The sequence below is a fragment of the Telmatherina bonti genome (genome assembly GCF_933228915.1).
Source record: "Telmatherina bonti genome assembly, chromosome: 1".
NCBI lineage: Eukaryota > Metazoa > Chordata > Actinopteri > Atheriniformes > Telmatherinidae > Telmatherina > Telmatherina bonti.
In genome coordinates, this window is record NC_136619.1 from 11,048,960 (window position 1) to 11,076,400 (window position 27,441).

At 41.7% G+C, this 27,441-nt stretch overlaps 1 protein-coding gene across 1 annotated transcript in view; it reads left to right on the forward strand.

The window, feature by feature from the left end:
- itfg1 (integrin alpha FG-GAP repeat containing 1) overlaps window positions 1-27,441 on the forward strand; it is a 199,768-nt gene that overhangs the window by 95,866 nt on the left and 76,461 nt on the right. The window contains exons 6-7 of the mRNA XM_079244943.1: window positions 12,190-12,337; window positions 13,099-13,207. Of these exons, the coding sequence (XP_079101069.1) occupies window positions 12,190-12,337; window positions 13,099-13,207 (257 nt within the window). The remainder of the gene's footprint in view (window positions 1-12,189; window positions 12,338-13,098; window positions 13,208-27,441) is intronic.

Genomic DNA, 27,441 nt, shown 5'->3' on the forward strand with positions numbered 1-27,441 from the left:
TTGGAGGAGTCACCTCCACCAGATTGAAATCTGATGACCGTCCATGATTCTGTCAATATTCAAACTAGCTGAGTGGAATAAAGCTTCAGACTCAGGTGGGGGTTGTCTGTCCATTTTCAAGCTTCAGATTCAAAGCTTTTAGTTTGATCATTTGAATATTTGGCTTTTCTAAGCTAGCTAGCTTAACTCTTATTTTTAAAAGAGAGGTGTGAATTAGATTTATCTGTGTGCACATCATGAGTCAAACCAACACGTTTGAGCATTTGGATCTGCAGAATTCCTCAGGCGGTGATGTTTTAGGGTTGAGAGTTCTGAGTATTTAGTAACGCCGTGAGAGCCGCATGATGTGGCTCTTCCGTTAAGTCCATCCCTGACTTAGACGTCTCTTCATTGTGGATGCGTGACGTGTCACCCATCACTGCAAACATACTTTCTCCCGGTTTCTTTGTGCATTTCGTCCTTCATCCTGGTGTTTGGTATCAGATTGTCCTTCAGCAGCAAACATATGTCCGTGCGATACTTTTTTTTCTTTTTTCTATCTGCCTCTAAAAGTGTTCCAGGTAATGAGTTTGGTTCAACCTGTAGTGGAACTTGTTCACATGCACCTCTTTGCTGCAGTTAAACTCTAAGTAAACATTGTTTTCTTACATGCAAATGTTAATAATAAACTTTTCCATTTAATATAACTGAATTCAGTTTTGTCCTGTTTTTATCCTGGAACATATCCTTTAAAATAACTGTGCAGTATAAATGCCCGACCTTTAATTATTGGGATCAACATGCTGAAACATAAAAAATGCTATCGAAGTGATTAGTGGGCATGAAGCATGACGGTATGCGTACAAATCCGATCCGTGATTATTGCAAAGCAGCATTTCTGTCATCAGTAACTGCTGTAATTGATTTAAACTCAGGTTTAAAGTTTAATTTAAAGGGGTTTTTTTGTATCTGCACCGATCAAAACAAAAAGTCAATGTGTCGGTTACATAAAGCTCTCTGCTCCTCACATTTGTTGTAATGCTGATGGTTTCCATCACATTAACTTTTATGTGTTGCTGCGAGTGTATGTGCGCGAGTGTCTGTGTGAGTTTCTATCTATCAGTATTCACCCCGACCAAGCAGCTGCCAGGAGCTTAGCAGGCTGTTGCTAGGCAATGCCATTTAAAATCCCTCTCAGTATGTTAGAAGCAGGGTTGCTGTGTTTGTCTCTCGGTTTTATAGCTAATACCACATCGGAAAGTGTGGAAGCATGAGACGTTTGCCTTGTTTGTTTTTGCACATTTTCTTTCCGCAGTGCAGTTTTGTTGTTTGGTGCTTGGTCTGCGCTGAGATCGCTTCCCAAACAGTGGAAATTACGCAGCTTTCTAGGAAGCTGTTTAGTAGCGGCATGAAAATAGAAGATGCTTGCTGGTAGATTAGTTTAAAAAAGTGTTGGTCATGAGTGCTGCCGTGTTGTCAAAGCAGTCTGTGTCTTATTAAACAAACCTGTTTGGTTGAGACGTAAAAATACGATGCAGGTGAAGCAGTTCTTCTACTGATTGTTACAGAGAATAAAAGGCTGGTGAGTGACGTGCTGCTTATGTGGCTGTATAGATGTTATCAGTTCACAGAAATGAGATTCATCCTGTAAAAATCCGTCATATTCTGCTCTGCATTTCCAGAAGACTTAAATTCCCATTTGTGCATTCTTACTTTGACTCTTAGAAAGCAGGATTATCCATCATAATCTGACAGATTTTTTTTCCCTTTCACCCCCTGGTTAAATATATTTCCATGTTTACATGCTGTCTGTTGCTGTATCAGTCAGTCTGGATGGTGTGACGTTATGGTGAACAGCGCTGGTGATTAGGTCGTAGAGGTTGCCGTGTCGCTGTGACAGATGGGCACATCAAACCCAATCCCCAAAATTTCCGTCCAGGCTTTAATTCTCATCTTTCTCCCCCATTTTTCCAACGTTTCAGACTCTTACTTTGCTTTGTTCACGTCTTTGTTCTGCTATATTCTCTGACCCAACCTTTTCCATGGAGTCCTGTGTGGATTTTTTTTTTAAATAAATCCTGTTTTTATTCTAATTTATTTATTTATCTATTTATATAATGACACAAGCTCGTTTGTCGGCTGTTGTTTTGTCGTTTTGGTAACTCAGAAAACTGAAAAGGAAAAAAAGCATGATGAGGAAAGATGCAGCCGGGGCAGGCGGGCAGCACAGAGGACTGACACTACCAAAGGATTTACTTTGATTTTGATTGTGTTGATGCGAGTCACCGCCTCTGCTCATCACTACAGGGACTAGCAGAATGAGAAACCACTGCGCCTCAGGCCTTCTGTGACACATCCCTGTCTGTCTGTCACTTCATCTGCGTGGAGCGGCCTACTTCTCCACTTGCCCCACCTGTTTTTCCATGGCTCTTTCTCATGTTGTCAGTCTCCTTTCTCACCATCAACCTGTCAGGTGTTTGGCGATTTCAACGTGTCGCTAAGGACACAATTGTACTGGGAAAAAGACAATGTTGGTGTGGTTTTATCATATTTGGAAATAAATGTGATGAGTCATTGTTGTCTGAAAGGTTTTTATCTTTATCGCTATAAAAGTGAATCTGGTGATGGGAAACTGTGAAGGAAAATGGAAATGGGAGGTCATTAGTAGAAAAAGATGGAGAGGAGTCGTTGTCTGCGTTGTATTCAGCATCAGAATGGAAAAGAGCATTGTATAAATGAAAATAGCACACATCTAAAAGGCATTTAACGGAGTCCTTGGTGGCATGACTGAAGCAGAGTAAGTAAGTAAAACCTCGCCTCAGTCGGAGCTGGATGCATTTTAAGATGAATTATAGAATAAAATGACAGAAATGGAAGACATCAAGAGGAACGTGGTCAAAATAGTTCAACCATTCATCTCAAGTAAGTTGAGGGGGTTATTGGGTGGGAACATAGAGAAAAAGGCAAAGATGGGCAGGACACAGTGGCCCCTTTGGGCCTTTGAGGGAGAAAAGGGTCATTGGTGTGATTAGCTGGTCAGGCTTTTGCCTGCAGACTTCCCCTCTTGAGTCCAATTAGAGAGGAGGTGGGTAGAACTGTGCAAGACTCCCTGAGCACTGGGAGACAAAAGAAGAAAAAAGACATCGGTGCTGACGCAGAACTCATCTAATAATCAAAGCCCGCCGGCACCAACCTCCAACATTCACACTGGTATTAGTTCAGACTGGCTGAAAGTTTTTAAGTTTATTCATTTCATTCTGTATTAATCAGTATTTACTCTTTCAACGACAATATGGATAAAAAAAAGCTCCATTTTACTTCCTGTTGGTTGATTTTTGGAGGGTTATTTAGTCTTTATACTTTTGTAACTTTCTTTTAAAAAGATAAAAAGAAACAGGCTCGCCTTCACAGTGTCTGCTCAGACTGGACACAAGCACACACACACACACACACACGTACACACACACACGCACATGCAAACACATATACATACACACACACACACACACACACACACACATGCAAACACATACACACACACACATGCAAACACATACACACACACACACACACGCACATGCAAACACATACACACACACACGCACATGCAAACACACACACACACACGCACATGCAAACATATACACACACACACACGCACATGCAAACACATACACACACAAACACATCCACACAAACACATATATACACATACACACAAACACATACACACATATACACACATGCACACACACAAACATATTTACACGCACACACATTCACACAAACACACGTACACACACAAACAAATGCACACACAAACACATACACGCAAACACACGTACACACAAAAACACAAACACATATACACACACATACACAAACACACACGCACACACACAAACACATTTTACAAACACACACACAAGAAAACAAAAAGAAAAGACATTTTTAAAAGAAATCTATCTGTGCATGTGAACGTGGACTATCCTGCTGCCTAAAACTGAACCCACCCAGACATTTTAAGATTCCTTGCTTTTCCTGAAGTCCAGAAACAACAAGCTCTCCTGGGAAAATGGTGACATTTTGAATGCATATCATCCCCATATTTCCCAAACACACAGATACTGTATGAATAATCTCAGCATTTTGCAGCTGAAGGAGCCCGCTGTGTTTTCCCATTCTTCACACGGTAGCAGAGCGTTAGGAATGTCCAGGAAGGCAAAGCAAGTTTTTATGTAACACGTTTACAGGACAGTTCAAAGTGCTTAAGATTTAAAAAAAAAAAAAAAAAAAAAAAAAAAGCATTACAGCGAGGTGTAGTGAAGAAGTATTAATAAAAAGCAAAGTTTCAAAAGAAAATAAATAAAAAGTGTGACAAATAACAGTTGTTCTGATTAAATAAAACAACAAATAAAGTTTTTATCCTTGATGTAAAGCAGCTGAGAGTTTCAGCAGACCTGCAGTTTTCTGAGAGTTTGATCTGTATGTGAGGAGCATAAAAACCAAACGCTGCCTCTCCAAGTTTACTTCTGACTGTGGAAACAGAAAGTAGATTTGGCCCTGATGGCCTGAGGGATGCGATTGGTTCATAACAAACCAGAAGGTCATGAATGGAGTCTGGTCCTGGTTCAGTGCTTTGTAAACTAACAGCAGGATTTTAAAGTCTATGCTGTATTTTACACTTTTAATGTGCATTTAGCTGGAACTGTTTGAGAAAATATTAAAAGGAAACTTAAATAAATGTAAGATTTCTGGACTTGGATTCAAGAAGTGGTCATCTGTTCAACCTTTATGTTTACCTAGTGTGAGAACTATTCTGGAAGCTACCGATCCACAAACATGTAAAACTTAATCTTCATCTTCATCTTCATCTTCAGCCGCTTATCCGGGGTCGGGTCGCGGGGGCAGCAGCCTAAGCAGGGAAGCCCAGACTTCCCTCTCCCCAGCCACATTTGCCAACTCTGCGGGGGGGATCCCGAGGGTTTCCCAGGCCAGCCGAGAGATATAATCCCTTCAGTGTGTCCTGGGTCTTCCCCGGGGTCTCCTCCCAGAGGGACGTGCCTGGAACACCTCACCAGGGAGGTCCAGGAGGCATCCTGACCAGATGCCAGAGCCACCTCAACTGGTTCCTCTCGATGCGGAGGAGCAGCGGCTCTACTCTGAGCCCCTCCCGGATGACCGAGCTCCTCACCCTATCTCTAAGGGAGAGCCCGGCCACCCTGCGGAGGAAACCCATTTCAGCCGCCTGTATACGAGATCTCGTTCTTTCGGTCACAACCCACAGCTCATGACCACAGGTGAGGGTAGGAACGTATATCGACTGGTAAATCGAGAGCTTCGCCTTCTGGCTCAGCTCCTTCTTCACCACGACAGACCGGCGCAGAGTCCGCATTACTGCAGACGCCGCACCGATCCTTCCCTCACTCGTGAACAAGACCCCGAGATATTTAAACTCCTCCACTTGATGCAGGACCTCACTCCCGACCCGGAGAGGGCAATCCACCCTATTCCGGCTGAGGACCATGGTCTCAGATTTGGAGGTGCTGATTCTCATCCCAGCCGCTTCACACTCGGCCGCGAATCGCTCAAGCGAGAGCTGGAGATCACGACCAGATGAAGCCAACAGGACCACGTCAATCGCAAAAAGCAGGGACCCAATCCTGAGGCCACCAAGTCGGATCCCCTCAACACCTCGGCTGCGCCTAGAAATTCTGTCCATATAAGTTATGAACAGTATTGGTGATAAAGGGCAGCCTTGGCGGAGTCCAACCCTCACCGGAAACGAATCCGACTTCCTACCGGCAACGCGGACCAAGCTCTGACACCTGTCGTACGGGGACCGGACAGCTCGTACAAGGGGGTCCGGTACCCCATACTCCCGGAGTACCCCCCACAGGAGCCCCCGGGGGACACGGTCGAATGCCTTCTCCAGGTCGACAAAGCACATGTAGACTGGTTTGTCAAACTCCCATGCCCCCTCCAGGACCCCACAGAGGGTATAGAGCTGGTCCACTGTTCCGCGACCAGGACGAAAACCACACTGCTCTTCCTCAATCCGGGATTCGACAATCCGGCGGACCCTCCTCTCCAGGACCCCTGAATAGACCTTACCAGGGAGGCTGAGGAGTGTGATTCCCCTGTAATTGGAACACACCCTCCGGTCCCCCTTCTTAAAAAGGGGGACCACCACCCCAGTCTGCCAATCCAGCGGTACTGCCCCCAATGTCCACGCGATGCTGCAGAGGCGTGTCAGCCAGGACAGCCCCACAGCATCCAGAGCCTTAAGGAACTCTGGGCGGATCTCATCTACCCCCGGGGCCTTGCCGCCAAGGAGCTTTTTGACCACCTCAGGAACTTCAGCCCCAGAGATAGGAGAGTCCACCCCTGAGTCCCCCAGCTCTGCCCCCTCATCGGAAGACGTGTTGGTAGGATTGAGGAGGTCTTCGAAGTATTCCTTCCACCGACCCACTACATCCCGAGTTGAGGTCAGCAGCTCCCCATCTCCACTGTACACAGTATTGATGGAGCACTGCTTCCCCCTCCTGAGCCACCGGATGGTGGACCAGAATCTCCTCGAAGCCATCCGGAAGTCTTTCTCCATGGCCTCGCCAAACTCCTCCCATGCCCGAGTTTTTGCCTCTGCAACAGCCGAAGCCGCATGCCGCTTAGCCCGTCGATACCCATCAGCTGCCTCCAGAGTCCCACAGGCCAAGAAGGCCCGATAGGACTCCTTCTTCAGCTTGACGGCATCCCTCAGTGCAGATGTAAATCAGATATTATATTTGTTATTATTACCATAACAGTTATTATAAAACATTTTGTACTTGGGATTTGTTGCCTAACACACTAAACAGGAGTCAAGAGAAGTGATTTCAGACTGAAACCATTTAAAGCTGGGGTAGGTGATGTTGGAGAGCTAGCAAGACGTGAAAGTGGCGCCCTGTCTTGGCTCCTCCTCTGTGAAGTAATCTGTTGCAGATTATTTACCTCATTGGGTGCCAGGCATCATACAGCAGAGAGCCCCAAGTGCTTTGGAGCATTTTCCCTCATCTTTAGAAATGTGAAGGCCTAATATGTTGTTGTTGTTGCACACCCCAAAGACGCCCCAATGTTCACATGTTTGGTACGGACTGGGTGCCTGCTACGGGGTGTATTTTGGAGGCGTTATAACCATAGACTGTATATAAAGAGATGGACGGAGTCTCCGTGACGTCACCCGTAGGTTTCTGAAGAGCTGAATTGAAGCTCAGTGGGCGGTTCCTACCGTCGCCATGTTGGCAGTGTCATGCGTGTCGTCTTGCCCGAAAAATACAAATATGGGCAAAGAGGTGGAGCTGAGAGGGGGCTGTGAGCGTCATGGCGGATGATTGACATCGAGCGAACTCCGAGCTTTCTGTAGCTAAGAGCTAACCTAGGTAACCCAGAGATAACAGGAGATAACGGGAGCTAACCAGCAAACGAAGGTAAGTGGGCTAAAACTAAGTCACGGTGTTAACCGGCTAAAAAGCGCGGTTGTTCTACGTTCTTCTTACTTGAAGCGGGAGATTGGTACCTGTCAATCAAAAGGACACGCCCCTAAATTTGCCAAACTTCGCGATTAAATTACTTTAAAACGGGCGAGTTAGAAAAAAATTCACTCCCCCCATAGTTGTCATGAAGGTAAACCTGACCTATAAACCGAAAATGGATTTTTGAACCAGGCTGTAAACATGTTTATTTCTGCCGTGAAGTTGACCTTTTTAACATGGGAGTCTATGGGGATTTGCTCTGTTTTGCAGCCCCTAGTGGATGAAGGGGGAACTGCAGTTTTATGCACTTCCGCATAGGCTTCACTTTTAACCCCCAGAGGTTGCCGCTTGGTTATAACACACGCTCGGCCAAATCAGCTTTCCATATACAGAATCTGCAAAAGTGCAAAAGATGTCTTTAGCAGTCAGTGGGTTAAAGCTGGGGTAGGTAATGTTGGGGAGCTAACAAGATGTGAAAGCTGCACCCTGTCTTGGCTCCTATTTAATGAGTTTTTACACCCCTCCAGTAATCGCATAAAAAAGTGACTATATCAAGGAATCCAGTGACTTTCTCTGGTTATTGGAGACTAAAGTAAAAGCACATACAGTAAACCAAGGGTTCCTCCACAGCCCCCCTTCCAAACACACTCACAACAGCCTCAGTCTGCAGCATCAGTCGCAGCTACCAGCTGCAGTCGGAGCAGAAAAATTTTACCTCTGATCCAGGACCAGACTGAAAGCAGAACCTGCAAAGTTGCCACTGGCTGATCTGGTCCTGGCGTACCATCAGATATCAATGCCTACTAACGAAGAGTGAGGATGAAAACAATAAAAAAAAGTTAAAAGAACTGTAACAAATTGTAGACTCCTGATTGAAGGTGTTGATTAAAGTGCTTAAAATGACAACTGGTCTATTCCATTTTGGTCAGGGATATTTTCTTATTGTTTTGAATTAAAATGTGATCAAATGTATTTTTCCCGACGTTACTAGAGCTTGAGTTTGCATCATAAATGAGTAAAATCCATTTAAATGACCAAATTTCAGCTTTTTGGAGCAGATATACAATTAATATGAAATTAATCATTCTTAATTACTAACACAGCTTGTATTTTTTTTAATCATTTGTTCTGAGTCCCATCGCTAATTACTTTCCTTTTCTCAGACCAGATCTGCAGTTTTGGCATCCATATTAGTTTGAAGGTGTTATTGATATAAATAATTTTACTTACATTGTTTGTGTGAAGTTACAACCATTCTAAACCAAAAGTTTACTGTTTTGAGAAAAATAGAGGCTGGTGAGGAGATGTTTTTCACAAGCTTTTGTTCTTTTTACCATACTGCTTAAAACTCCTTCACACCTCGATAAGCAGTCAGGTAATTAAATGCTTAAACATAAAAACAACAAAAACAAATATATTTTTTCACCTGTGGTGATGTTGCGTGCTCTCAGAGGCTTGGCGCTCAGTCAGACTGGCTAGCTTGGCTCATCCTGCTCTAGATGCCAAAAAATCAGCTTGTCTTTAGTTTCTGATGTTATCAGACACTTACTGAGTGTAAATAAGCGGCAGTAATAAACTACTGTAGACTGAAGGAAAAATACTTAATTTAGGGACCCACATAAAATCTCCCCTGACCCACTTATGAGTTGGGACCAAGCGGCAACCTCTGGTGGGTAAAAGTGAAGCCTATGCAGAAGTGCCAAAAGTTGCAGTTCCCCCCTCATCCACTCGGGGCTCCAAAACAGAGCAAATCCACATAGACTCCCATGTTAAAAAGACCAACTTGACAGCAGAAATGAATATGTTTACAGCCTTGTTCAAACAACTTTTTAGGTTTAATAGGTCAGGTTTACCTTCATAATAACTATTTATCTATCTAGGGCTCTTGCGAGGGAGGGGGCGTCACACCCCTGTTGAGCCGACCAGGTGAACCAGACAACTGTGGGGGAATTTACTTTTTTTCTATCTTCTCCATTTAGAAGTAATTTAATCTTAAAATTCAGCATATTTAGAGGTGTGTCCTTCCAATTGAAAGGTACCCGATCTCCCGTTTCAAGATTGAAGAATGTGGAGCAACCGCGGTTTTTAGCCAGTTAACGTGACTTAGCTTTAACCTGTGTACCGCAGTTAGCTGGTTAGCTCCTGTTAGCATCGAGTTAGCTCGGTTAGCTCTAAGCTACAGGCCGGTCTGAGTTCAATAGATATCAGTTATCCGCCATGACCCTCACAGTGCCCCTCTCAGCTCCACCTCTTTGCCCATTTTTGTATTTTCTGGGCGAGACAACACACGTGCCTCTGCCAAGATGGCAATGGTAGGAACCGCCCACCGAGCTTTAATTCAGCTCTTCAGAAACCTACAGGTGACGTCACGGAGGCTCCGCACATCTTTTATACACTGTCTATAGTTGGGACACCTGTATGCCCCTATGCTCATATTTACAAATTTTGAAAATAGTTTCAGTGTTTGTCCTGCTTTAGTTTTTATTCTCTAGTTAGTCTGACGGCACCAAGCCCAAATATCACAAAAAGTTTCACGTTTTTACCGTACTTTCGTACACTTGTTTCTCCATAGAAATTTGATAAAGTTATTGACGGGGAATTGAAGGGGAATCTATAAAGAGAAGGATCGATGGTCAGAATTGACAGTTGCATTGACATCAGTAACATCTTCTCATTTCCCTTCCATGCTAACAAATTACATTTAAGCAGGATTGATGCTGTTGGGTAATAAATAATTTAGTTGATGATGTAGATTGATATACTTCGTTACACCTTTAGAAATCAGAACAAAACTGACAAAGTGGTGATTTTTCTAGAACAAGAACATAGTAACAATGTGTCCTTTTCTATCTGGAGAAAGTTCAACATCCTCTAGTGCAGCCTTGTGAACCTGTGATGTTTCGATCCTGTTGTGTTTCAATGACAGAAGAAGTTGATGGCTTTGTGCTCCAATGTTCTGCGTTTCAAACAGTAGTTACACTTTCTATGTATAGATCAGAGTGTGTGCATGTGTGAGAGATTCACATTATGACCTTGAGTTCATCTTCATCACTGCCTCTGGAAGGAGCTGCCTTTAAAGTACGGAAATCTCAAAGAAAACACTTGTTTCTGTAAAGAACAATCAAATCAAGATGAGCTTTACAAGTTGATGTGGTTTTATTTCCATCTACACAAACACACTTTGATGTGTTGCACCAAATAAAGGAGTGTTCATTTAAACTAAAGGTCTGATTATTATTAGACTAGATGCTGCAGAGGTTGGTCCATAATAACACCTGATGACATTTTAAGGGTGCTCTACTGATAACTTTTAACTTAATGATTATGTGTGAGGTGATTGGTACAGATCAGTACTTATGGATTACACAGAACAACCTTTTCCATAAACTTCCTCTTACTTTGTGTATAATTACAGCCAAAGCTGGTTAATCCCTGACAATCTCCAGGGACGACACCACTCACAAAGACGCATCCATCCAGATTCGGCAACTAATTGAAACTGACACCTCACACTGTTTTAATGCCTCGGCCTAGAAGCGTTATGTCTGCCAGAGGAAGTGTTATTCAGCCACACAAGTGTATCTGGTATTGTTATCATTAAATAGCGGACGTACACACATACACAGATCCAGAAGGCGAGAACATTTCCAACAAGTCTGGTTATTTCTTTCTACAGCAGGTGACTGTGTTTCGTGTTAAGAGGAACAAACCAAGTACGGAAGAAAAAGGATGCTGGTCACAGTCACTTCTCTTTCTTCATTGTGCACATTAATCGTTTTAAATAAAGTACTTTTACAACTTATGTTGTTGCTCTGAATGGACTTGTACTTCTATAGCGCTTTTCTAGTCATACAGACCACTCAAAGCGCTTTACACTACTTGTCACATTCACCCATTCACACACACACTCATTCTACACACTTATACCCCGATAGGCACATCGGGGGGCAGTTTGGGGTTCAGTGTCTTGCCCTAGGACACTTCGGCATTTCAGGGGAAGCCTGGAATCGATCCCTCAACTTACCTGTTGAAGGACAACTGCTCTTCCTCCTGAGCTACAGCCGATCAGACATTTCTGACTTTATTTCAGGCTTGGATTGTTTGGAGAAAGATTTGATGAGAACATTTATAGACTCACCGAGCGATGTGTCGTCTTCAAACGTTCTATTACAATGTAGATCCTGAAATGTTATTCCAAAACATTTTAGCACACCTTTGTCTGTAAAACACGGTCCAGACCAAAAGTTTCGCTCTCTGTTTTATGAAACTGTCATGTGAAGCTCAGAGCTGTAGATATCATGGAAACACTAAGTTTCTCAGTGCAACATGAACTCAGCTTGTTTGAATGTAATTAGTTCACATAATTGCGAGACCTTTCACAGTTGGTGCGAGGTTTTTCTTCTCATCTGTGATCAGTGAGGCAAGATTGAGGTTATTATAGGTTGCAGGAAGCTGAGAGGAAGCACCCAAACTTGTAAACAACACTTTCTGACTGTGGTGCACCGTCATCGCTACATGATTTGCTTAGTGCTAAAACGGTACATCAATAGGAGCATAAGCCTCTGCAGACAGCTGACAAGCTGTCACTATGTGCAACCTGGCTGATCACATGATGACAAAAACATCTATCCTGTTCTAAAATGGCCTCCAGGCTTGATGTAAATAACGATGTGCCCTTTGTGTCTCCTCCTCCTCCCAGCGGCCAGCGAGCCTTCCTTCTGGAAAACATCCCTTGTAACGGTCCACCCTGCAGCAGCAAGCGAATGTTTCACATCCACTGGGACCAGTCAGATTTGGGACGCATTGAAAATGCCACTATGGCAACCTTTTTCGACATCTACGAAGATGTGAGTCCTTCATCTGCGTTTCCACTTCATGCCACCTCTCTGTGTTTTTTTCAATGTCTGCTGTTCTGTTAAAGTCTATTAAAGACGCCCATGATTTGACAGAACGTTGTGAGGATCTGCACGGTGTTAAAGAACGTCAAGACAAATGGAGAAGAAAGTTGAGCAAACAATATTTGGTGTCTCCACTGTAGGAAAGTAGATTACATTTAAAGCTTTTGTCGACACTGACATTAACAAATTGATCTGAAGTTATTGTTTTGCTTTCCTATTCTGAAGTAATACACTCCAGATTGGACTGAGGACAGAAGAGTTCAGTTCAGTGCTCGTTTGTTTTCCGTAACGCAGTTAAAAGCTCATTGAGCAGCTTGTGTGAAAGCTCATTGTACTCCATGTTTTCCAGCTATTGTTTTCAAGACAAAACACTTTGTCTTTGAATGCCCTCCTGCTCCTTTTTAACCCCGAATACCGACGGTCATTTCTCCATCGTCAAATATTTCCATCTGCATGTTTATCAGTGCAGAAATGTGCCTTCTTTAGATATACAAGTGACAAAGCCACACAGTGCACCCATAATAAGCAGCTAATTCTACAAATACACATAGAAACCTTGTCTTAAAGGTTCTGGTTTCTACCCCAACTCAATGGCCAATGAAAAGATGAGGAGTATGGACTGAAAATGATTAACAACGTTTTTTATACAGAGAATAAAAAAATGAATTGTGAAATGATTGTGTGTCCGTCTCATTATGATTCATTTGCAGGGTATCCTCGACATGCTGGTCCTGAGCAAGACAGACAGTAAAAGTGATTTGATGATCCATGCTTTGAAGAACAATTTTGAAGCTGATGCCTACTTCGTAAAAGTGATGGGTAAGTGACCAGTTTGCCCTACTCCTCTCATCTCTCCACCAGTATAATGTTCTTGGTCTAAGCTGGAATAAAAAAATAAAAAGGGCTTTATTTTCCCAAACTGTCTTTTACCACATTACACACAACTGTAACAGCCTCTTCTAGACCAATTAGATCACTGATTACAGGTCTTATCCCCAAACCAGAAGGCAGATGGTTGTGAGTATTATGTCAGGAAACCATTTGTGTTTTTTATTTGATTCAAGCGTAAATTTAAAAGACCATTATAAATACGAAACTGCTGTCCTTCATGCTGCTTTTCCCAAAAGCTTTTTCCACATAGTCTCACTATTTTTTGGATCTTATCTTATCTTATCTTATCTTATCTTATCTTATCTTATCTTATCTTATCTTATCTTATCTTATCTTATCTTATCTTATCTTATCTTATCTTATCTTATCTTATCTTATCTTATCTTATCTTATCTTATCTTATTACTGGAAAGTTGGAAGATCAAATCCAGGCTTCCCCTGACTATATGCCAAAGTGTCCTTGAGCAAGACACTAAACTCCCCCAGTTGCCCACCGATGCGCCTATCAGGATATGAGTGTGTATGTATGTAGCTGTGAATAAAAGCGTCTGCTAAATGACTGTAGAATAGAATAGAACGTTACATTATACAGTCTTTTAGCAGACGCTTTTATCCAAAGCGACTACATATGAGAGTGAGAACAACACAAGCAAGAAATCAAACACTCGAGGACATCGTAGATCAGTGCTTTTCAGACTGGTGTGAGTCCAGTTGGGCACAGGTTTTGCCAGGTAGTGCTGCAGGCTGTGAATTTTTTTTTTTGTTTGTTTGTTTGTTCCCTTCTCTCCCTGCAACAGTCCTTTTGTTAAAATACGAATAGATCCCACAAAACCATATTCAGCGCTGGTTTGTTGCTAAGATCTCGACAAAGTTCTCCAACAAATAGAAATGGTTAAACTAAGTGCAGAAATGCTCCTTGAACTGCTGAGTCTTTAGCTTGCACTTAAAAGCTGATCTGTTAAGAGAGAGTGTAGCTCTGGATGAAGGAGTGAAGGTAGACAAGAGCTGTTTCACTGATTGTTTTGTAAGACAGAAACAAAGCTTTGAATTTGATGCGCGCTGCAACTAGAAGCCAGTGAAGCGCGATTAGCAGTGAAGGGACATGAGCTCTTTAGGGCTGGTTGAAGACCAGACGTGCTGCTGCATTCTGAATCATCTGCGGAGGTTTAGCCGAGCATGCAGGCAGTCCTGCCAGTAAGGAATTGCAGTTGTCTTCACTATAAGCTTCTATATGGTCTTTCATGGGAAAATTAAATGTAACGTGAACCATGAGGGACACTGTCGCCACTGATGACATGCTCATGCTTAAAAGTGAAAATTTACACTTAAAAAAATGTATGTTCAGCATTTGTCCTTCTCATCTCATTAGTATAAGACCGAGTTGTGCTTCCCTCACTGTTTCACCAAATGGCCATTTTCTCTTTGGAAGCGAGGAGTCTCACTCGCTCCTCTGGCCTTACAATACACTGATGTGACTTCTCCACCATATGCCAGCTTTTATTTACTTTCGTGAAAATTCAGTACAGGGACATTTTTGGATACTTTGGTGAGTTACTGTAGACATCTGAATCAGCGAACTGACTATACAAGATTCAAGATTCAATCTATTTATTGTCCTAAATGGAAAACTTGATTTACAGACAGGTTCTTCAAAAATCACACAATAAGTCCGTCACTCACAACAATTATAATTAATAATAAAAAATAAAAAATTTAAATAAAAGAAAGGCCTCAAGGGGATAAAAACACTGAGAGAGCAAAAAAAAAAAAAAAAAAACACGTAAAAGGGAGTAAAGTTATCTGAGCCTGTACTCAGTCTACACTTAATGTACTCAGAGTAGACTAAGTACATTGAAAATTACTTTATGCATTGAAGTACAGGCGGTCCACGGTTTACGAACGAGTTCCGTTCCTACCACTGCAACGTAACGCAAAATTCCACGTAAGTCTGATTTTTATCCTTAAATACCCCATATTGCCCCCCAAATCACTAAATAAATCTAATTTTAGATCTAATAATCTAAATACACATATTATACTTCATATTAAGAGAAAAAAAAGTACCGCTATTAAAATACACACTAAGGCGTCGTCTCAGCCTCTGTGTCAAGCGTTGTAAGAGCTCATGTGGACCCTTGTAACTTTAAAACTTGCTGTTTTTTGTTTGTTTTTTTTTTTTTATTTACATTTATTTTATGAGCGTCGTTAAGTCGAAATGACGTAAGTTGAGAACCTCGTAACCCGACGACCACCCGTAGTGTCTGGAAAGCCTCCGCCTTGCACTGTATTTAATCTGGTTGAGTTCAAATAAAGTTTCAGTGGTCTTTAGTGTTGTCCAGAAACCAGACCACTCTGAATGACCACCTACATTCAATGCTGGAAGCGAAAGCGGCAACCTCCTGCAGTTAAAAGTGAAGCCTATACGGATGTGCATAAAACTGCAGTTCCCCCTTCATTCGCTAGGGGCTCCAAAACAGAGTGAATCACCATAGACTCCCATGTTAACAAGACCAACTTCACAGCAGAAATAAACATGTTTACAGCCTGGCTCAAAAATCCATTTTAGGTTTAATAGGTCAGGTTTATCTTCATGACAACTGTGGGGGGAGTGAATTCTTTTCTAACTCGCCCATATAAAAGTAATTTAATCTTAAAATTCGGCATATTTTGGGGCGTGTCCTTTTGATTGACAGGTACCCAATCTCCCGCTTCAAATAAGAAGAACGTAGAAACAACCACGGTTTTTAGCCTGTTAACAACGTGACTTAGCTTTTGCCTGCTTACCTCCGTTAGCTGGTTAGCTCCTGTTATCTCCAGGTTAGCTCGGAGATAACAGTAGCAGCTATCGGCAGTTCGCTAGATGTCAATAATCTACCATGACGCTCACAGCTCCCCTCTCAGCTCCACCTCTTTGCCCATATTTGCATTTTCCGGGCAAGACGACACGCATGCCCCTGCCAAGATGGCGATGGTAGGAACCGCTCACCAAGCTTCGATTCAACTCTTCAGAAACCTGTGACGTCACGGCGGCTACGTCCATCTTTTTATATACAGTCTATGTGGAAGCGTAATGTAGCTCCAAATCTTACAGAACAGTGGAGCTGTGTTCAATGCGGCGCAGAAATAAACATGAAAGAGTGACTATGATCAGTAGAACGGTCTCTGTGTAGTTGAAGAGCAATAGAAATATTCTGGGAAAGGATACTTGATCCATTTAGCAGATTTTATTAATCAATGATCTAATAAGTAAATTATTCCCTTAACGGACCATCTTTACTGAGATGTTGCTGCTTTATCACTTCATACCTCGTACCAGGTAGGACTTCCTTTTTCCTTCAGTTCTTTGTGTCATAAACTCAACAAGATGCTGGAAACATCTTGACCTGCTGGTCTAAAAGTTACTGGAGAACAGTGAGCTTATTGTCATGTCCAGTAAACCAGATGGAGGTGATCTGACTTTTGTGACATGGTGCATTATCCAAAGGGGCAGTGATTAATTCTAGACCTGGTCACGAAGGCTTCCATCGCATTCTGGCCCCAGTACACGCCACGTTCAGTCTTTCTTCTTCATTTTGACTCAGTTTGAACTTTAGTAAGTTCAAACTGACCATGTCTACATGACTAAATGTACTTTTTGCTGCCGTGCGATTGGCTGATTGGAAATTTGTGTTAACAATTGAATAGGTTTTCCTGATAAAGTGGTAATTGTAGATTAATTCAGTTGGTTTGGTGGTAACTGGAAAATAACTGGTTTAGACATTAATAATGATGGTAATTCCAGGCTGCATCCAGGAAATGATCATATTTCAGTTTTTCTGCAGGTCAGTTTAAATCTTGCTCTTAATTTTGTTGCTTTTCTTTCTTTTTGTTGCACTTCAGTAGCACTTGAAGATGGATTTCATGGATTCTGTGTAATTAGGTTGAGATGACAAGTAGGGAATGTGTTTTTAAACCTTCTCTGTATTCCCATCTACAAATAAGTTCCCTCAGGGTACAGAGGAACGAAGCAGGCGGTGACTGCATTCATCCCAGAGGAGGTACATTGTAATCTAGCTTCTCTCCAGGCATTTTGGACTCAACATTTACAAATTCGAACATGAAACAGGACTAAACTTAGAGGAAAAACTGTGAAATTCCAAAAATTTTTCATTGTTTCATTGTTAAACCGAGTAAAAATAAATAAAACAAAATAGTATTTATAGTCTTTCTGACATCATCTGTGTGTGTGACCTTGACACGTCTGCTTTCCTAATGCCTGAACGTGAATTCCTTTGGTGCCGTCTCTCTAAACACTGCTGTTCTTTTCGGTATCCATGTCTTGTCTCACTGCAGTACTTCAAACAACATTCACAGAAACACACGCACACACACACCCCCAAATTCCCCTTTCCCTCGCATTTGATGCGAACGCTGTCAGATCCCCAACTTCTCCTCTATATTTAACTTCAGTTACAACCTGTTTCGTGGTAAATATTTCATACATGTTCAGCGTGTTGCATTTTCACCACATGCAGCTGACAACAAGCAACAAGCACCCAAAATAAGAATGAATGTTACACCTCGTCTACATTTCATTCCTCTTGCTCATGAATGCGAGCTCAAATCCAGTTTAATAGCCTCCCACCTCCCCCGAAGCCCCCTGAGGGAAATTTGTTTATTTACCATTCTTTTCAAGCACCTCAGATAGCATAACTAATAGTGTTACACTTTAATAAGTGAAACTGAGAGTGTAAGCTCCGTATTCAGACTTGACACAGAATGTCAGCCGCTGGTGGGTCTTTTGTGGACAGCCTGATCCAGTCCTACGTTCTGTAAGATGAAATCCTATTTTCTCACGATGACATCCCTCAGCCTTCCCCTGCGCATTATTGAACAACACCGGCTGGAGGATTGACTTTGTGTCCGTCTTGCTGTACGCGCACATGTGTGCGGTTTGTGAGTGAAAGACGGATCGTGTGGTGCATATGAAGTCTCTGGGATAAATCCATCATGGTTTCCATCAGATAGTCGCCTCACCTTTCTGCCTGCCAGAGAGCTGGACTCATGCTGGGTTTTTTCACACTGAGCTGACCTGAACCTGTGCAGGTCTGACATCGTATCCATCCACACACCTGACATGCATCGCATCTGCACCCTTGCCTCTACTGCGATTTGAGCATTTATTATTCAACACCAGGCTTGGTTTTGTTTTGTTTTTTACTGGAAATGGAAGATTTGACAGCTAGGATGATATTCTGTTAGAAAATATTGGTAAAATATCTTTGAATGTGAGGTAGTGTTGGTGGTGTTGGTGGGGGTGTATCAGGCCCATATATCTGTTATTTTACCCTCATCCAGGGAAGGCTCCTACAGAGTGGATGGTTCAATATCGTTTAGTGTCTGCGTCCTGGTTGTATCTATATGTTGTTACATGTTCTAATGCAGTGAAGAGTAAAGTAAAAATTAAATTAATAAAAAGTCTGCAAATGGAAAAATGGCAGAAAAATAGTAGTGCCCTTTCCAACATGCAGCCCACCTTCACAGTCCCTCACTGCCCACTCTGTTTTCATTGCTCCAGAACTTTCACACCATTTCGCATTAACATTTCCAGCCCATGTTTGGATTTGACAAAATAGAAATATAAATATTTATCACAGGTTATGTACATCAACGACTACCTCCGAGTTTGAAGTGGTACTCCATAAGACTCTGAGTGAAACCAAAGCGTTTTCCCGGGATTGTAGTAGAATAATCTTTCCATTGATCTAAATATTATTCGCCTGTTGTTGTTTTTTTTCACACTCAACTTAATAAACTGTCTGACCAAAAAAAAAAAAGTCACCACCAAAACAAGGTCAAACACATCAATATTACATTTTACCATTTTTTTACCTCTGATTATGGCTGCATTCTCTGTGCCAGTGTTTTCATGAGCCTCTGTTGTGTCTCGAGAATTATTTCCATTCAGTGTTGGATTCATTTTTCACATAGAATTTGCTTCGATGTTGGGAGAGTCTGACCACTGCGCATCCCAAAGATTCTTAATGAGCTTCAGGTCTGGACTCTGTGGCGGCCTTTCTGTGTGTGAAAATGATGACTCCTGTTCCCTGAACCACTTTTCCATCATTTGAGTCCAGTAAATTCTGATTTTGTCGCCTTAGAATCTGGCTGTGCCATCAGGGAAGAAAAAATCCACTGTTGGAAAAACTTGCTTATTCAGTATATTCCGTTATCAGCTGACCTAATTCTTTAGGTACATAATGTTGTTTAACCCAGACCTGAACTTAGACCTGAACCTAAACCTGAACGTAGACCTGAACCTAGACCTGAGCAACTGCAGCAAACCCATATCATAGACTGACTTCACAGGCTTGTACAATAGACACATGGCATCATGGCTGCATCATATCCTCCTCTCTTCTTACCCTGATACTCTCATCACTTTAGAACAGGGTCAGTCTGGACTCATCAGACCAGATGGATGGATGGATGGATACATAGATAGATAGACAGACAGACAGATGGTTGGCCTCACTGATGATTACTGGTTTTCTTATGGCTACACAGCTGTTCAGTCTTGATCCCTTCATGTTGTGTGTGTGGAAATGTATTACTGTCACTATCAAAAATAGTCCTGAGTTCTACTGTTGTTTTTCTCCAGTCTGATTTCACCAAACGTTTAAGAGTTTGCCGATCACACAGAAATTTGTTTCTGAACACATTTCTTTCTAGAAGAAATGTTTTCCCACTATCCTTTCAGTTGAAAACAAGGTGCCCCAAACCAACTAACGTCTTTTACATGGCCACAGCATGTATCTTTCAACATGAGAAGCTGCTCATTGCATCAGTTGGGGTTAATTAACTTGTTGCCAGCTGAAAGATAATCATCCATGCAGAAAGCACCCAATATGAGGCTCATACCTATTAGTTACATCCAGGTGGCGACTGTTTTTTGGCCAGGCAGTGTATTACATATGGTGTAGCATCAAACTGATATAAAAAACTTTGCATGAGCTCAGGTTTGCTTATCACTGCATTTCTTCTCTGCCAAGGAGGATAGGTTTTTCTCTGCATTTATATTTCTGTTAGGAGTTTAGGTGGATTTTTGTGATTTTTCTTTTGAGAATGGGTTTGGTCTAACTTCGATTCCATAAAACTTTGGAAAGAATTGTGGACATGGGAAGTTTTAAAAGAATTATTCACATAATGCATGGAGTTAGCGGAGACCTTCACTTTGTTGTTTTTTTACTGGAAAACAGATAGTGTTATATTAATATGTGGACTTTATGGTATTTAGATAAAGCAACTACAGAAAGGCAGAGAGTTATTTAAGGTCCTGGTAAATATATGACACTGGGAAATGGTAGCCTTATTCTCTCCTTTTCTCTGTTTGTTTTGGTTCACCATGAAAGACATCTCAACTTGTGGTGGATTTGGATGAATTTTCTCTCAGCATTTGTGATTCTGTGAGAAAGAATCCAGACTTTACTGATCCTCTGACCTTACTTCACACAACACTATGAGATTAATATCTGTATTGTAGAGAGGATAGTCAACATTCATGCAAGTCAGATTGCAATGAATGTGGTAATCCTCTGACTTTTCCTTTATGGCATCATAAGGCTGCTATTTTTGCTTTTTATTAGGCTGGAGCACCGAAGGCAGTGCAAAGGCCTATTGAAATGCAAGTGTTTTTTACTCTCCCCATTGAATTGCATTTTTTGCAATATTTTGGGAGCCTAAACATCCTCGAAAACTCGCCAAATTTTGCCTACACCCTCATTGGAATGTAAAGAAATTTGTATTTTGGGGTGCTCGGGACTGGTCGGGTGAAATTGAATGAGAGCACTATCTGTTTTAGGTGCCCGGCCACTGGATGTCACCAATCTTCATGAAAAATTGAAACACATTTTACATGACAGGGTAAACAAAAAATTGTCTTTACAGAAACGCAGCCTTAGGTCAAAGTCGCCATTTTGGTGTTTTACCTACCTTGCATTTAATCAAACTCGTCCTAGGGCTTTTATCAAACTGACGCCAAATTTGGTCAGCATGCTCAGGAGGCACGTGTGATTGAAAGTTGTGTTGAGGCGTGTAGGAGGGACGGGGCCTCAAAGTGTGATGTCTAGCCACTAAAAAACAAAACTGATATAACTCAAACATAAAACAAGATATCTGTAACAAATTTTATACATCTGACACTAATCCCATCCAGAATATGTGTGCTTCTCAATCACTGAAATAGAAATCGGCCCCAGAAGAGACAGTTTTAAAGCCTAAATGACCCGATGTGGAAACTGGCTGCATGTGAGGGCAAGAGAAGCATGGGTGGGGGGTTGCCAGGGTAAGCGGTGACAATAGGCTGAGTGGTGCCATAGCTGTGAGGGCCTCCAATGCTGCTTGTTCATGCATGTATTTGTTGCACAGCATGGAGGTCAAGTACAGTCCAAAAAACCCACTTTATAACAATAATTTTCACCACTTTGTCATTGTATGAGATTTTACAACATATGCTTTGCATTTCCTCCTTTCATCTGTTGTAATAAAAACGGTAAACGTTATGTAACTTCATACATCTACCTCTTAGAGGATAAACGTGTCGTTTCATTGGATGAATAATAGTTCACAAAAAAGCCATTTAACCTAAATAAAACAAAACCAAAGTCAATAACTTTTCACATAAAGCAGAGCAAACTGTTAAAATAGATTTTTAAACTCTTTTTATGTATGCCGGAGCATCCAAAGTAATTTCTTCTTGTTTGGTGCATCTCTCAGTGAATCACTTAGTCATCACTTTCCAGCTTTTTAAAGGCTGTGGCATTAACAGATTAATGTATCACATTGCTGCCAAAGTGTTTAGGTGTATTTCATATACATTTCTGCAGTGCACTGCTTTATTACATCCATGTCTTTCTTTCGGTTTAGTGTTCTTCTCTGTGAGGGCTTTATGAGACCCAGACCCCTCGACATATACAATCCAGTCAAATTACCCATTATAACAATGAAGATATAATCCCATATACAAAGCTTGGTTACAGTCCAAATTATTCTTATTTCACTGTCACACCAGTGTGGCAGTTTCGACCTGATCCTAACATGAATCATCAGTTATCTAATCACCAGTTGGCTGTGTTAACTTACTCTTGACAAGGTCTCTTTCTTTTCCTGCCTCCTGTCTGAAATTACATATCCAAACAAAATGGAGAATAAACTCACAACTACCAGGGCTATACGCATTACCGCAAAGTGTCTGAATCAGTATGTGTGTTCATGTGAAAGTAAAAATACATTTATTTCAATTTTTAAAAAAAACAGAGGATAGCAGCCAAGTTAATGTAGGAATGAGCAAAGTAATGTCTGATGAGTAAAGCCTGTTACATACGCCACCAGAAGTGAGAACTGGAGTATGTAATAAGCTTAAGAGTGCAAAAGTAGAAGCTGAAATAGGTCAATCACAGATGCTAGCTCACTGAGGACAGAGTCAGGATACATTCAGGTCCAGTCACTAATCACTGCCGGTCTAGGATGGAGTAATTTTTAATTGTTTACTGTCTAAACATAAATGTTGTCCTAGGTCAGTTGGTAAAAAACCACCTAATTGTGTTCTTACATGACACCAAGCAAGCCTGAAAAAATACAGAATACTCACTGAAAACTTGCTGCGCATCATTAATTAAAGCAAAAGCAGCTGTGAGTACAGCACCAAAGCTCCAGATCTGTCCCACTGACTTCTGAGTGGCCTTTATACAAACGTTGCCCTCCAACAGCTCCGGCAGTTTCGTGTGTCAGTCAAAACCATAGACTGTACATGAAAGATGGACGAAGCCTTCAGCGGTTAAAAGTGCCGAAGTGCATAAAACTGCAGATCTCCCTTCATCCGCTAGGGGCTCCAAAACAGAACAAATCTCCATAGACTCCCATGTTCAAAAGACCAACTTCACAGCAGAAATAAACATGTTTACAGCCTGGTTCAAAAATACATTTTGGGTTTAATAGGTCAGGTTTACCTTCATGACAACTGTGGGGGGAGTGAATTTATTTCTTACTCGCCCGTTTAAAAGTAATTTAATCTCGAAATTTAGCATAACTAGGGGCGTGTCCTTTTGATTGACAGGTACCCAATCTCCCGCTTCAAATAAGAAAAACGCAGAACAACCACGGGTTTTAGCCGGTTAACAATGTGACTTAGCTTTAGCCCACTTACCTTCGTGTAAGTGGGCTTACCAGCTAACTGCTCCTGTTATCTCCGAGCTAACCCGGAGATAACAGGAGCAGCTATAGGCAGGTCGGAGTTTGCTAGATGTCAATCATCCACCATGATTCTCACAGCCCCCCTCTCAGCTCCACCTCTTTGCTCATATTTGTATTTTCCGGGCGAGACAACATGCATGCCCCTGCCAAGATGGCGATGGTAGGAACCGTACACCGAGCTTCAATTCAGCTATTCAGAAACCTATGGGTGACGTCACGGAGGCTTCGTTTATCTTTTTATATACAGTCATTGGTGAAAACTTAAGACCACTTTCATCCAGAATCAAATAACAGGCTAAATGTTAATTATTATGTGAAAGATTAGTCACAGCTTTTGGCTCATTTGAAATGGTTCAAAACACAATCTGTGAATTTTATTTGTTAAGATAATTATATAATTGTACATAATTATACACAATTGGCTCTCTGCGATACTTTTCATTGAGTGAAAATATGGTATTTTCACATTGGAAGGTGGGACATTTTTATCTGAGTAGAATCAGTCATGTTTTGTTTGCTGTTGATGCTGATTGCACCTGGTTTGGTAAAAGAGTCTTAAAACCAGCACCAGTCCTGAAGTGCCACGTTCCTGCAGGTTTTCATTGTATCCCGGCTCAAACACACCTGACAAAAATAAACAATATATTGTGCAGAACTTCGTAGGCTGCAGAGCTGCTCAATATATTGTTTAAGCATCGTTATCACAGTGTATGCATGTGCAAGAGTCACATCACAGGTCCTGCAGTGTAGGAGGCACATGGACTCAACATGCTTCCATCAATTTCAAGGGTACCTGCAGGAGGCAGGGTTGTGTCTGTGTTGACAATAACAAGCCTTTGTGGTAAAACACAGTTCATGTTTGAACATGATAGGATAAAAGATTTACTGAAGATGTAACGGAATAAAGCAATCAATCAAAGATCTCAAATACAGAGAAAAAACAGACTTGTGACATTCACAAAAACAGGTGAGATCAGTGCAAGTCCAATGAAAACAAGATTGCAGCAGGACTTAAAGCGCTGTTTCAGTCATCTGTTGAAATTTCCTGTATTTTCACGTTGTAATAGAGCCTATATATGACAGGGTTAGAAAAAAATCAGTGTCATTTTTTCCCTGTATCATGCAGCCTTGACAGGCTGTGTTTAGTTTGAGTCAGGTGTGTTGAAGCAGGCAAACACAGAAAAACCTTCAGGACAGTTGCCTTTGAGGACCAACTTTGGACACACTTGCTAACACTTTCTAACACTGTGCTGGATAAACAACCACAACGCTTATGTTTTAGGCAAAGCTGTGTAGAAAAACAGCATCATTTAATGGGTTTAAGCACAGGCGTCAACCTCCAGTCCTGGAGGGCCGGTATCCTGCAGGTCTTTGTTGTCTCCATGTTCCAACACACCTGACCTAAATTCATAAATAGGTCGACAAGAAGCTGCTGTATCTATTTGATCTGAATCAGCTGTGTTGGTAGAAGGAAACAACAAAAACCTGCCAGATACTGACCCTCGAGGACTGGAGTTTGACACCCCTGGTTAGGCTTCAGCCTGTGCCACTGCAGGTCCTTACACTCCTCGCGTTTAAGGCTTGTGTCTGTTGCTAAACGTGTCTTGGCATTAAAATGTAAGTTAGCTCCAACAAGGTTTGGATAAATGTTGAGATTTTTGCTTTTGGACCCGTTGAACGTGTATTTATGGAGGGTTTCCATCACCTTGCATAATTTTTAGAAGGATTGTTGAAATGAATCAAGCTGAGGTTTTTACTAAACCTTTCCATCTACAGTTTAATGCCAGTTGGTCCATTTATTACCACAGAAAACAAAGCTTGTTTGATATTTGACCATGTTTGGTGCTCGGAGGAGAAAGATGCTGAGCTTGCAGGAGAGAATGAGGTAAAGATCATTTATTCACACACTGCAGTACGTACTTTACTTTAATGGTGGAAGAAGGCATTGGATTATATTCTTTGCCAAGCTGTATATTGATTCCTTTCTTTCTCTTATTCTCTGTTGCCATTTATGAAGGATAAACATAATGCTCTTTTTATCTGCTGTAACCTGGGAAGAATCTTGTCTGCGTGGTATAAATTCATCCTGTATGTTGTCTCAGACTTCCTGTATTATTTTAAGAAACACTTTAGTTTCCATTTTCTTTTGATCACTTAAATCGTACTCACTTGACCCCGACATTGAAAGACGGTTGCATATAGAGTCTGCGTGTCTTTTCTAGGTTTATGATGAGGACGAGCACGACTGTCGAGTTTTACACAAAGCAGAGTGGATCCACATTAAGCTGTAAGAGGCAAAGTGGTTGCTTGGTGGACAGATGGATGGATGATTACTGCCGAAGAGGGAGGAGATGGGAGAAGTCGTAAACTCCAGAATTAGAAAGAAGGATAAAATGATGGGCGATGGGAAGGAAAGCGGGAGGGGCTGTCTGTGCATGAAAGTCTCCAAGTGTGTGTCGCGTATGTGAGTTTGTGTGTGTGGGAAAGAGATGAAGAGAGAGACTGACAGGCAGAACTGTATGAGTTGATTAGTTTCCTGCTCACTTATTAGGATGCAGATTAGCTGCACTGAGAAACATCTGGGAGCTTTTCTCAGGCCCACACGGTCTCATCTTCACTTCTTGCATCCCTTTTCATCACATCTCCTCCCATATCAAATCCAGTCCTCTTCTCCTCTCTTTCCACATTTCCGGATCTTCTCTCATTTTTCTCATTTTTCGTCACGCTTGCCTCTTTCATTTCCCCCCATTAAACCTTCTCAAACCTCAGTTTTCCATCTTATCTCTGCCTTTCTTCCATTTGGAACCTTGTGGGCTGTCTCCTGTGGTTTCCCATCTGCAAACATTGTTTTCTATCCTCCTCCTTGCTATTCTGCCAGTCATCGCTGTCATTTAGTCCCTTTTTTCATTCATTCAGATGGCATCAGGGAGATTTACATCAAGTCTTTGAGCGTTCTTCTGTTGTCCAGAGGAGGATGTGACTCGAGGCTGTATATTCACATTTTATTGTTTGTTTCAGCTGAGTGGGAGAGCCCGCTTCCATGTTTGTCGGAATAGCATCCTGCACCAGCTTGTTTTGACAGTTGAAGCTGTAATGGCTCTGCCTGCTAATGGGACGTCAAGCAGTTCAGATAATCAAGTATGTTGCATGTTGCAGTCATTCTGCCAGTCCATTAAGGAAGTTCTGATTATTTCACTGGCAAGAAAGAATCGCTACTGTATGAAAACTCTGTAGGAAATATGGTGTCCTGGATCCTTTACTCATAAAAGTGATGGATTATCTGAGTCCCATGTATAGACACTACACTAATTACACATGCATCAACATGAACAGTATAATATTGTGTCTTCATGGAAAACAATCTAATAAACAGTCATACTGAGGATTGATGTCTTTACACAGTCTGACTGTCAAAGTCACTTAAAACCATTCTGGAGCAGATTTATGTTGTATTTGTTTGCCTTGTTTTTAACTTGGTGAATAGCGTTTCCCATAAAACTGACATCAAAAAACCTGGCACCCCAGCTACTTTGGCTTCCTACTGCCGAACATGCTCCTGCCAGGTTTTGTAACCTGGAGTGCTGCACAAGTGGTGCGTACAAAAAACAGGAAAATCGTGTTAGCACTTCTGTCCCTGCAGGCATTTGTCCAACCCATCGAAACCCCCATGAAGGTACAAATATTGAAAATATTGCAAAAGCATCAAAACCTGCCTGGAAGTAAAACAGAGAAGTTGAAACTTTGCAATTATTTGTTTGCGTGCGTGTGTGAATGCATGTCTTTGTGTGTGTTTTGTACTTATTTTCCAATTTCCTGTTGTATTATTCACATTCTTTATGCAGTGAGTCTAGTCTAGTTGAAGTACTGGTATAAATGGTTCAGAATTGTGTAATGACCATAATCCTATTTTAAGACTTAGCTCCAACGTCTAA